The following is a 13193-nucleotide window of genomic DNA, read 5'->3' on the forward strand; positions in this document are numbered from 1 at the left end:
AAAAAAAAACATTTTTTTTTTTTTTTTTTTCTTTTTTTTTAATTCCCCCCCCCCCCCCCCCCCTTCTTTTTTTTAGATTTTTCAGTTTTCTTTTTTTATTTTTTAGATTTTTCATTTTTATGATATTTTCAGTTTTCGATTTTTCACTTTTTTTTTTTGATTATTCATTTTTTTTCTTTTTCTTTTTTTTTTTCCTTAGATTTTCCAATCTTTACTCGAGGCCACCTACGGAGTTAAACAAGGACAAAAAAATTTCTATTGGTACGCTAGTTAAAAAATGATTTTAAAAAAAGAAAAAAAAAACTCTATTCAAATAAGGGAACGATATATACCTTCACTACGGTATATATAACGGACAGACAAGGGGCGCAATCGGCGGCAAATTGCATCCACTGTTGTTATTAGTTGGTGGAGTCATCTTGATCACGTTGAACCCTTTTAATATTTTCGGCATGTGAATCTTTCGTAGCCACTTTCGCATCTTTGAAGGTTTTTTATTCATTTTGGGTGCAGAATGTTGTGGTGAATGACCAAGGAGAGGTGCGGTACCGGAAGTTGTGGAGGATGGCGATGAAGACGGTGAAGATGGAGATATTTTCGCGACATCTAAACAAGATAGATTGGCATTAGAGTGGGGGAAAAAGAAAGAAACAAGATTCAAGAAATCGAATGTAAACCAAAAAATAAGGGTCAAGAAACTGAATGTAAATCAAGAAATAAAGATTTAATATCGTACTTAAGCAAGATGGATTAGCATAAATAAAACAAGATTCAAGAAATCGAATGTAAACCAAAAAATAATGATCAAGAAATTGAATGTAAACCAAGAAATAAGAATTTAACATTGTACTTAAATGAGATATATATATATATATATATATTAAAGAAATCAAATGTAAACCAAGAAATAAGGATTTAATGTCGTACTTAAACAAGATACAAGAAATCGAATGTAAACCAAGAAATAAGGATCAAGAAATTGAATGTAAACCAAAAAAATATGGATTTAACAAGATGGATTAGCATAAGTAAAACGAGATACAAGAAATCAAATGTAAACCAAGAAATAAGGATCAAGAAATTGAATGTAAACCAAAAAATAAGGATTTGTACTTACCTTTCAAGTTCGGCAATGGAAGTTTTTTGCGGGGTGCGGTGGAGTAGGATGAAGGTGGTATAATCACCATGTTTGTGAAATCAAATCTAAGCAGAAGTGTTTCTGATTTGTGCGAGAGAGAACGAGAATGACAACAAAAGTGAAGATTGGATGTTTGAGAGAGAGCGAGACTGACAATAGAAGTGAAGATTGGAGTTAAGAAGTGTTGAAGTGAAGGGTATTTATAAGCCCTCTTTGTGGCTTTCAACTGTGGGTCCACGTGAGTTCTATAATTCTATTCCTCAATTTCTTTCCTTTCCGATGAAAGTGGTAAAATTTAGGAAAAAGTAAATGGTACTCCAATTCTAGTTATCTACGTTATATTAAATTTAAATTAAAAAATATATATCATTTTTATAATAAAATTGAACTTTTACTTTTACACAAAGAAGTTCAAAATGGTACCAAAGAAATCATTCATCTATAGAACTTTTATTTAATTCGTTAAATTAGTAACTATAGATAAGAAATGATTACGTGTGTGAGCACCCATGACATTATTTTTTCGAAAATATTTGGTATTTTCTTTTTAATAAAAAAATACTTAACAAGAAATTAACATAGCCCTTTTTTGAAAAGGTATCCAAAATATATTTTCTTCCTCTTCAATGATTTTTTCCTTAACTCAATTAATTATTCGATCAATAAAATGAATCAAATCATATTTTATTCTGATTTTTTTTTGGAATTATCGAAAAAAAAAAAATCTTTGCCCCACATCGTCCATATTATTTTGTCGTGATTCATTTAGGAAATTTTATGATTAATCAAAAAAATTGAGTGGCTAATAATATCAATATATAGAGCGGGATGATGTTTTATTTAAAATCCAAGAACTACAAGCAAAATTGTGGTTGTGTAGAATTTTTAGATTTGATTGTAAAAAACAAACTGCTCTATCCATAATCCATCACAAAATTGAAAAAAGACATAAAAAGAATATAATTTTATGATTTACAACAAGAAAAAAATGAAAAAATAAACTCCATTTAGGAAAAATCATCGATCAGCCTCCCCATATTATGAGTTTATGCTATGCTAGTTTTACTTGTGGAGTTGGGGTGCGGCTTCAAAACCCAAATCTATGATATTTCTATTTCACGTCACATGTTGAAGCACTTTTTTATAGAGATAAACGCGCTTTTATGATTTAAAAATATGGAGATTCCATAGCAAAACTTTGGAGCAGCCCTCTTGAGGAATTCCCTTCAGCTTGGTATCCTCTTCAAGAACCTCCTTTTTCACGAATTTGAGTATATTCTGCAAGTAAATTAAAACCAATAAATTCACATTTGCAATAGATTTAATCTCGTTCTACCCTTCACTACATTACCCAAAGATACATCAAAGTATAGAAACACGTCAAAATAAAACATTAATTGAAAATATATTTATTAAAACATCTGATATCATAAACGAGCTTGAGTTATTAAGATATATACCAACAACTGAATTTATTACGTGACGACTTGTAATTTACCTGTGAGTCACGTTGAGCAGATGAAGTGCGCCCCCATCTTTCTGGATCCCAAAGAATAGAGCTATTGAATGCGAAACTTGAAATATGAATTGGAAGTGTAGTTGTTGTATCTGTTGAATTTTCCATTTTCTTCAAATGCCACCCTATAACTTCTGACGAATCACATACAGGTCCTTCTATAGTTACCTTCTTTTTGTTGGCATATAGTTTAGCTATTGGCCATGTCCCAAATGCCCTGAAATATAATCCTCTAGGCTTTAATTAGTAATAATCTTAATAGAAGTTGCAAGATTGAGAAATGATGAAGAAAACATACTCTATTGCTCTAATCTCTTGGAAGAAGCTAAGATCATATACATTTGAAAGTGAGGCAAAATGCACAATTCCATTCAGCCTATGATGCTCAATGTGATTAAGAGCAAGGTTTCTTTGATGATCCATTTCAGCATGTATATCAGTGAAATTCTCCTTGAACACTACATGCCTATACATGATTCCTGTATTTCTTAATATCTCCAAAACCTCTGCAGAATCCGAAAACTGCTCCACGACAATCCACAACAGTGGTTGAGCAACTAATTTCAATGTGTTTGCTAGCCTCCTAAGAAGCACCCCTCGAAGCCTATCCATCTTGCTTGTAGGAGTAACAATTATTACAAGCCTCCTCGGATTTAACTCACCGTTGTTTATTGTTTCTTCTTTGGGGTTTTTAAGGTTTCCTGCATCACGGGATTCCTCTGGTGCAGTAGAGATTGCAGTTTCTTCCAATTCCCTTGTGGTAAAATTCTGTGTTTTCTCAGGGTTTAACACTTCCACAGGCGGTGGTGAAAATTCTAACGGTTTATTCCAGATTGCAACTTCATTAGAAAATATTGAAGACTTGCCTGTTGGAGCAAAGCCTGTGAAGAATCCCATGATGAAACATAACGAGAAATGAACAATAGCTTTCTTCCATAATTGAACCTTCTTTTTTGATCTTTCCAAGGATCCCATATTGATCTGAAGTATTCTAAAATCTGTCTTTTCCAGTATATGTTTCTAATTGCTTTTGTGGGGTTTAATGAAGATATATGATATGGAGGTTATGGTAATGGAAGGAGGCAACAGACAGTCGATTGATATTTCAAGCCTAGATGTTTATGATTGGAGGGTTTGCTTCACAGAGTCATCACTTGAAGTAAAAGAAACAGAAAGAGAATCATGGGAGGAGGACTGAATTGCTTGCTGCACCTAAGGGTGGTTGAGATGCATATTCATCGCCTAAAAATTTGAAGGGGAAAAAATGGAAAAATCAAGTAAAATGTGTGTGAATTGGATGCAAAAGACTCTTTAAAGAGCATTTATACATATTAGAAAATATCTTCAAATTTAGAAAGTAATTTTTTTTTTTTATGTACTCCAACAATGTTCTATATTTTGACTATTTATTTATTTTTTAACGAAAATTTATTAATTTATCTCTCCATCTTTTTTTTAACATAATTTTTTTATATTATTGATGGTCAATCAATTCAAATATAATTTAAATAAGTTAAAGGGAAAATAGTAGCACCGGTCCCAAACATTTGAGTTTTTTGCAGACTTTATCATAACCTTCAATTTATGCTAACGATAATCCCAAACCTTGGAAAACTTAGCACATGGGGTCCAAATTTTGATCATTAGTTGATCAAGAAAATGTCTTTTGACCAAATCTAAAAAGGGCAAAATGGTAAATTTGTCATTATACCACATAAAATAATTAAAAAACGGAAAAGGCCTCACCCCCTCCCCCCCCCCCCCCCCCAAACCCTATCCCCCAACCCCACCCAAACGAAAATTTATTAATTTATCTCTCCATCTTTTTTTTAACATAATTTTTTTATATTATTGATGGTCAATCAATTCAAATATAATTTAAATAAGTTAAAGGGAAAATAGTAGCACCGGTCCCAAACATTTGAGTTTTTTGCAGACTTTATCATAACCTTCAATTTATGCTAACGATAATCCCAAACCTTGGAAAACTTAGCACATGGGGTCCAAATTTTGATCATTAGTTGATCAAGAAAATGTCTTTTGACCAAATCTAAAAAGGGCAAAATGGTAAATTTGTCATTATACCACATAAAATAATTAAAAAACGGAAAAGGCCTCACCCCCTCCCCCCCCCCACTCCCCAATCCTTATCCCCTAACCCAATCCAACCAAATCAACTCGCCACCGTTGGTGCCTTCTTCCACAACCACAACCACTCGTCATCGTCGCTGCTTTCCAAGGGCATTTCGTTGTGAAAGCATTTGCTGGTCCGATGACAAATTCGTTTAATAGATTTACTGGGGATAAAAATCATCCCCAAACACTCCCCAAATAAAAGAGTGAAAGAGTCTCTCAACTACTAAGCCACATTAAGCTTCTCATCCGCCGCAAGACAGTCGTAATGACTATCCTTGATTCTGGGTTCTATTCCTGTTAACCCAAAATTATTTATTAAAAAGTCAAAATCTGTTTGCAATTTGAATTAATTACAATTTTTCGAAACCAGAACTTCTATTGACATTCTTTTTTCTTCTTGAATATTAAATGACTTGATTGGGTAGAGGCATGGAGCGAGTTGGAACTGATTCCCTTTTTTTCCTTTTAGTACTTGGTTTTTGGGACAAGCTTGTTGCCATATAGGCTTAATGAAGGATGCAATGGTGCTCTTCCAGCCAGGGTCGATCCTGTGATTGTCGGGGCTTGAAGCAAATTCCATAAATTAGGCCCTCGAACGAAATCAACATAAATGTAAAATTCAAAAGTATATTATGCGACATATTACTAACTTAAAACTAACATTAAAACAACCATCAAATATATTATAAAAAAGATTTATATTATCATATTTAGGAGACATAGCATATGAGTCTATATCTAATGTCCAGTGATGAACCTAAAAAACAATTACAAAATATCTCAATCATTTCACCATTATTGTTTTCAATATAGTTACTATGTGCGCCTGTACAATTGTTCATTCTACAATAATTAATCATATAAGTCGATCAGACCGCAATTATATAAGTCGATAAGGCTTCAAACATTTTTCAATATCTTCAATAATAAGTTAGGACAAGTCATTGCTTACTGAGAAGTGGAATTTCGACGAAAATTATGAAATTACACCCTTGACAATTCAATCGTCGCAACTCATTAAGTTTGGAATAAAAATTTAAATAGAATCAAAGATTTATACACTACTTAAGATCCTTTTATATTTGTGATCTGATACAAAATTGATTGTGCTTTTTATTTCTAAATAGTTATTATGATAGTTTAACTTACACATTATCAAATTTAAGTAAAATTAAATTTAGAGCATTGTCGCATTGTAAGAAGTTATTCAAATCAATTGATTCAATTCCTACAATTAGTAGATAATCATACATTTAAATGTAGAAATTCATAAATGTGTCTTAACATGCCTTAGGTAAATACAAATTTATGAACAAAACAATGGATAAAATATGGTTTGAACTTTGAAGTGAAGTAACAGATCATGATGTCCAATTGGTAAATGCCTAAATGGTAATCACTAGTTAAAAGAGTGATTCAAGCACTAAGCCTTGCAAATCCACAGTGGCCGGCACCTGTATTGGAGTCTCCACCCACAAATTGCCGAGATTCCTCCCATTATTTAGTGTGTTAACCGATGCCAAACCCATTAGGGCAGTAAAGAGATGCTAAAAATGAATATTAACAAAACTTTAGAAACTAAAATTATGAAAATAGATTTGTTATTTTCATCCTCCGCACCCGCCACTAAAGAACCAAGGCAATGCCAACCTGAATTGTTCACTGCAATTTATTATTTTCGTTTAAGTATCAACCGAATTGTTCGCCAGCAAACAATAATTTTTTTTCTTAATATTAAAAAGGAAAAAGAACATAAAAAATAAAAATTCAAAGAATACCTTGGCACCTTCAAACCTTCTTTCAAAACTACTTGAGCACTAAACAGTCCTTCCAATTCTGCCTCATGCGTCTTCCTCAACTCCCTAATATCACCATTCAAGCTCTCCACGAGTTTATTTATAGCATTTTTTTTAAAAACCTCAGCTGAATCCTCCATTATCATTCCCAAACCATAAGCACTGCCAGACCGAGTCCTTTTGGGCTTCTGATGTGCAGTTATTGTATAAAAGTTACGTCCCCATCCCTTGTTTTTATTTTATGCGAAACCTTATACAAAATATTCTTGACATTACAGTAAATTATGTCCCATTCCCTTCTGCAAGCCTTCTAGGCTTCTTTTGATATTAAAAATAAATAAATTGGTCCCCTTACTATCTTGGGCTTGAGTCGCAAGCCTCATCTGCCTCGCGTCAGAATTGGGCCTGCTTCCAACTACCGCGGCATCCTAAGGGTGGGATGGGAAAGATTAACAGCTCCATTTTCCTTTCACATTTTTTTTAAAAAATATTTTTAATTATAATTATATTACCACTACAAATTTTATTAATGCCTTGTTTGTTATCCTTTAACAAAATAAATTATTTCTACAGTAAAATTTTTCATCACACATTTACACAATAAAATATTCTACACAAAAATCAATAAATTTTTTTTAAAATTTTAATCACACGTTCTCTAAAAACTACCATTCAAAACTCTATATTTTCTCCCAAAATGGGAGACAGACAAGCTCTAAGTGTACTACAATTTTTAGCATTTTTCATATTTACTTAAATAGCCCTAAGTAAAATTACATATTTAGGATTTCAATATACATTTTAATTAAAAAAATTATTATTCCACCACAAAAAATAAATTTAATTTTTTTCTTTTTTTCCCCCTCAACATGTGATAGGGCACAACTTTTCCATTGACGGCAACTTTTGCTTTCTTTCACGGCAGCAAGATAAAATTAAAATATGCCATATTGCCAAAAAAATTAAGTTTATATTTGTTTGTTGCACCGTTGGAGAACTGTGCTTTGTTAAGGTAAAATCATGTTCGTTATACCATGGTCAACCAAATTGCTCAGGGTTTTTTCCTTACACACAAAAATGTTCAGATTCAAAGGTATTGACGAGAGCAAGAGGCAGAACAATTAGGGGTTCATCATCATTACAATGGAAATTTAATGTCTCGTGGGGTTTGCATCTCAACTGCTATTTAAGATAAATACCAGTTTGAACGTATATTTATCCATCATGATTATGAAACCACCAAATGCAGTCTTCAACTACTTAGGAGTAACCGTAGACATGCCTCCAAATATTCATTCAACAATCTTTTGGTCTGTTGAACTTTAGGCGTAACTTATTTTTTCATTTCGAGAGTTTAGCCCTATAACGAGGATAAACCTGAATAAGAAGTACCATACAACCTTTATGTCCCCTAACCGAAATCACAGTTCCTCAATGTTCACTAAATTTAGAAACTGACGTAGCGAAAATATTATAGGGAAGATGAACAGTCATAAATTGAGAAAATTCTCAAGGAAGATTTTATTGAATTCAAGAAATGTTGCCTCAAAGGGCTTACAATTGATTAAATAGAAGAAAAATCTAGGAAAATCCGGAAAATAAAATAAAATAAAATAAAGATATTTTTTTCCAAAAATAGAAAATATGAGATAATTACTAGGATGAAAAATACTTATCTTCAGGATCATCCCCCAACAAACGGAATCTAAATTCGAATTTCATGGAAAGAAATATTGCAAAAAATGAAAATTACCATAAATAGCAAAAACGATTAAACGAGGGCCTAAACGATGGATTTTGCTCGAAATTGGCCTTGCGTCAGGGCCAAAGGCACTGAGTTTTATTCCTTGGCTCGACTCCAATCAAATTAGACTAGCGATTTGCCAAAAAGAGCAAACCTAAAGTCATCATGAAATTATTTGCCCCTTTTTGCCAACTTTTGCCTTGTGATGGTCTCATTTTGCCATGAATTCTAATCCCTTATGCACTCCATCATTCTCCCAGGATGGGAAAAATTCACCCTCGAATTTGACGGGAAAGGAGTTTCATCATCATCATCAGAATTATCACCATGAAATTGCACCAAATGCTTGATATTGAACACGTCGGAGGTACGAATATGGCTGGGCAGTTTTAAACAGTAAGCATTCGGATTGATCTTCTCAAGGACCTCCAATGGACCAATCTTCTTCGCAGTAAGCTTGTATTCATGAGCAGGAACACGATCCATTGTTAACACCGCCCAAACAAACTCACCTACCTCAAACTCAATATGTCGGCGTTTGAGATCCGCAGCACGCTTATACTCAGCGACAGCAGCTGATCATGAGCCTATGAGTGAACCTGCTGCAGTTGTTAAATAAAGTCTTGGGCCTTACCATGCATTTTAACAGAAGTAGAAACTGGAACCAGATCGAGAGGACCACGAGGAACAAGGCCATACACCACCTGGAACGGACTAAAACCTGTACTTCGGTTAACAGCATGATTGTGAGCGAATTCTGCTTGACACAACTTCTGATCCCAAGACTTGATGTGATCACCAACCAAACAACGTAGTAAATCACTTAAGGAATGGTTAACAACCTCTGTTTGACCATCTGTTTGAGGGTGATATGCACTGCTGAAGTCCAGTCGTGTATTCACAAAGTGCCATAAGCTGCGCTAGAATTGGTTGAGAAAACGAGTATCCCGATCGGACACAATAGATGTAGGCAGTCCATGAAGGCGATAAACTTCACGAAAATACAGTAAGGCTACATTGACAGCATCTGTAGTCTTCTTGCAGGGGATGAAATGTACCATTTTTGAAAATCGATCAACCACTACGAAGATTGAATCAAAACCACGCTGGGTCCTGGGAAGTCCCACAACGAAATCCATGCTCACATCTATCCAAGGCTGGGTTGGGATAGGTAGGGGCATATACAAGCTCGCATTGGTCGCTTTGCCCTTAGCTAAGTGACAAACCCGACAACGCTCTACAAACTTGCTGACATCTTTGCGCAATGATGGCCAAAAGTAAGAAGCAACAACAAGCTGCAATGTTCGGTCACGACTTACATGGCCCTCATTATGCAACTCTTGAATGATCTTCAACCTCAAACTACCCTCTGGAACACACAACTGATTGCCATGAAAAAGAAAACCATCAACCCATGTAAACTCCAACTGTACACCCTCCTGCAACTTCTGGACTACATGAGAAAAGTATGGGTCAGTAGCATATAAGTCACACAACCTGTCAAAACCTGGAACCTCCACTCGCATTTCTATAAGGAGCGTTTGGCGCCTACTCAACGCATCCGCAATTTTGTTAAGGGCACCTGCCTTGTGCTTGATCACAAACGTAAACTGCTGTAGATAAGCAATCCAAGAGGCATGTCGAGCAGAAACCTTATCCTGAGTACCAAGGTGCTTAAGGGCATCATGATCCGTATACAAAATGAACTCCTTATGGAACAAATAGTGACGCCAATGTCGAACGGCCTGGACTATTGCATAGAACTCCACATCATAAGTACTATACCGAGACTTCGAGCCAGAAAGCTTCTCACTGAAATATGCAACAGGGCGGTTGTTCTGATTCAGCACACCACCAATACCCACTTTCGAAGCATCACAATGCAACTCAAATGGTTGGGTAAAGTCAGGCAACACCAAAACTGGAGCAGTAGTCAACTTCTGCTGAATCAATTGGAAAGAAGACTCTGCTTCGTGAGTCCACTGAAACCTACCATCCTTCATGCAATCTGTAATTGGTGCCATGATGCTACTGAAATGCAGTATGAACCTGCGATAGAAGGAAGCAAGGCCATGAAAACTCCCTATCTCAGTGACAATCTTGGGCTGTGGCTACTGACTTATCGCCTCTACCTTAGATGTATCAACTGCTAACCCCACCTTCGACACCACATAACCCAAGAACACCACATTATCAATGAGAAAGGAACACTTCTTCACTGCAGCATAGAATTTATCCCTTCGAAGAACTGAAAGAACTTCTCGAAGGTGCCGAACATATTCATCATCGTTAGTACTATAAATTAAAATATCATCAAAGTAGACCACAACAAATTTATCGATGAATAGGCAAAGAGCCTGATTCATAACCTGCATAAATGTGCGGGCGCATTTGAGAGGCCGAAGGGCATGACTAACCACTCGTACAATCCTTCCCTCGTCTTAAATGCGGTCTTCCACTCATCCCCACGTCTGATCCTAATCTGATGGTACCCACTCTTCAAATCAAGCTTACTAAACACACAAGCACCGGTAAGCTGATCCAATAAGTCATCTAGGCGGGGAATAGGAAAGCGGTAACGCACCGTAATCTTATTGATTGCCCTACTATCCACGCACATGCGCCACGTGCCATCCTTTTTCGGTGTGAGAAGAGTGGGAACAGCACAAGGACTAAGACTCTCCCTGATGTGTCCTTTTGCCAGAAGCTCCTCAACTTGCCTGCGCAACTCTTCATGCTTAGTGGGGCTCATTCTGTAATGTGCCCGGTTAGGTAGGGCAGCTCCAGGCACCAAGTCAATCTGATGCTGAATATCCCGTAGTGGTGGTAGTCCATCAGGAAGCTCTTCTGGGAAAACTTCATGAAACTCCTTTAGCAATGGCTGAACTGCGAGAGGGACTTCATGCTTACTGTCAACCGACTTTCCAATCAGCACATACACTACTCCAGACTCCTCCATCTCTGTCTCGAACTTCTTTCTGGTCAGTAAATTGGCATTGTTCCCAACTATCTGTACTGAACCCTTATCCGGAAGTAACACAATTTTCTTTCCCCCAAACAGAAAGTTGTACGTGTTGGTATATCCATCATGCAGTGAGTGCCTGTCAAACTGCCACGGCCTCCCTAATAGTAAATGACATGCATCCATCTCTACTACATCACATAAGACCTGATCCTTATAGGTAGGTCTGATGGAGAAGCTAATTCTAGCACGTTGAGACACTTCTACGTCATTGCCTCTTTTCAGCCAGGCTAATTTATAAGGTTTGGGATGTTTCTCAGTCTGCAAACCCAGCTTCTTAACGATTTCCTCAGCCAAAACATTCTCACAACTACCAGAATCAATAATAAATTTGCACACCTTCCCTCCAACAGTACATGTTGATTGAAAGATATTATTACGCAACCAATCAGTGTTATTCTCCAAAGGAGTCAGGAAACTCCTCCTCACCACCAGTGCCTGACCCACATCACCAACCACAAACTCTTCCTCTTCTGTTACTTCTTCTCCGCCCTCACCATCAAATACAGGTGGACCTTCACAATCGCCATTTCCCTCATCAACAAAGAGTCGCCTGCGCGAATTCTTTGGGCACTCAGACTGCCTGTAGCCTGTAACTCCGCATCTAAAACAACGAATACCAACCCCAGGACGTGTTGGTTGTTGGGCAGGATTTGTTCTAGGAGGACCAGATTGAGTAGGATTACCAGGTCGTGCCACCTGCCGTTGTGAGTTACTAGAAGAACTCCCTACAATGAAAGGACTAGTAGTTTTCCTGGACTGTTGCTTCTCTATCTGTATTGCCCTCTGATGTGCTTCAGAAACTGTCACAAGATCAAACATATTGAGAGTATCCTGTATTTCGGGACGAAGACCACCCACATACCGTGACACCAACTACTCCTCCGTCTCCATCATCTCGTTCCTCGTAATCAACATATAAAAATCAGTGGTATAGTCACTAACCGTTTTCCCACCTTGACGCAGATTTTACAGTTGGTGGTGCATGGTCCGTATATAATTGTAAGGCAGAAATTGTTTCTTCATATGTTTCTTCAATTTGTCCCACAATGCAAGCTTAGGTTTCCCCAGCCTGTATCTTATCACCTTAGTCTGCTGCCACCACGTCACTGCTCGCCCACGAAGCCTCGTTGCAACGAGAGGCACACATTTATCGGCAGGAACCTCTTTAAACTCCAAGACCTCCTCCACTGCAGTCACCCAATCCAAGAATTCCTCTGGACTCAACCCACCATGAAATTCTGGAATATCCACCTTAAATCCTGATTCCCAACGTCGGTTGTCCTCCTGACCACCCTTTCTCCGGTGAACTGGCAGATCCAATGGTTGTTCAAGCGGTGCAAACGGATTCTCATCATCGGAATCCCCAAGTTGTTGACCTGTAGGCGTAGGTTGCTGTGGCATAAGCGCAGCGATCTGCCGTGTCAGCAATTTCACTTGTTGACGTAACTGTGCAACTTCATCACGTCTATGTATCTCCTCTACCGGGGCATCACGGGCTTCAGGACGTCTCCTTAGCGGCATGGTGAAGGAACGATTTCGGCTCTGATACCAACTGACGTAGCGGAAATATTATAGGAAAAATGAACAATCACAAATTGAAAAAATTCTCAAGGAAGATTTTATTGAATTCAAGAACTGCTGCCTCTAAGGACTTACAACTGATTAAATAGAAGAAAAACCTAGGAGAATCTGAAAAATAAAATAAAATAAAGATATTTTTTTTCCAAAAATGAAAAATATGATATTATTACTAAGATTGAAAATACTTATCTTCAGGATCATCCCCCAACAAACGGAATCTAAATCCGAATTTCATGGAAAGAGATATTGCAAAAAAT

At 36.7% G+C, this 13193-nt stretch overlaps 3 protein-coding genes across 4 annotated transcripts; all 3 read right to left on the reverse strand.

Annotated features, from left to right (window-relative positions):
* Nucleotides 1-156: 156 nt before the first annotated feature.
* LOC111386182 lies at nucleotides 157-1318 on the reverse strand. 2 transcript variants are annotated; one of them, XR_002701174.1, is made up of 3 exons: nucleotides 1118-1318; nucleotides 333-606; nucleotides 183-225 (listed from the first exon to the last, which is right to left on the reverse strand). XR_002701174.1 is itself a non-coding variant. In XM_023010637.1 (2 exons), exons 1-2 carry the CDS (start codon nucleotides 1185-1187, stop codon nucleotides 338-340), a joined length of 339 nt encoding a protein of 112 aa, XP_022866405.1. In that variant the 5' UTR covers nucleotides 1188-1318; the 3' UTR covers nucleotides 157-337. The 2 variants fall into 2 exon arrangements, 1 of the variants encoding a protein (XP_022866405.1); XM_023010637.1 differs by having other exon boundaries at nucleotides 157-606.
* Nucleotides 1319-2087: 769 nt separating this feature from the next.
* LOC111386184 (probable beta-1,4-xylosyltransferase IRX9) lies at nucleotides 2088-3928 on the reverse strand. The gene is made up of 3 exons (XM_023010638.1): nucleotides 2953-3928; nucleotides 2637-2871; nucleotides 2088-2416 (listed from the first exon to the last, which is right to left on the reverse strand). The coding sequence occupies exons 1-3, from the start codon at nucleotides 3627-3629 to the stop codon at nucleotides 2300-2302; spliced, it is 1029 nt and encodes a 342-aa protein (XP_022866406.1). The 5' UTR covers nucleotides 3630-3928; the 3' UTR covers nucleotides 2088-2299.
* Nucleotides 3929-10441: 6513 nt separating this feature from the next.
* LOC111386181 lies at nucleotides 10442-12174 on the reverse strand. Its single transcript, XM_023010636.1, has 2 exons — nucleotides 10748-12174; nucleotides 10442-10625 (listed from the first exon to the last, which is right to left on the reverse strand). Exons 1-2 carry the CDS (start codon nucleotides 12172-12174, stop codon nucleotides 10442-10444), a joined length of 1611 nt encoding a protein of 536 aa, XP_022866404.1.
* Nucleotides 12175-13193: the final 1019 nt, after the last annotated feature.

The sequence above is a fragment of the Olea europaea genome, unplaced genomic scaffold, assembly GCF_002742605.1.
Source record: "Olea europaea var. sylvestris unplaced genomic scaffold, O_europaea_v1 scaffold3448, whole genome shotgun sequence".
NCBI lineage: Eukaryota > Viridiplantae > Streptophyta > Magnoliopsida > Lamiales > Oleaceae > Olea > Olea europaea.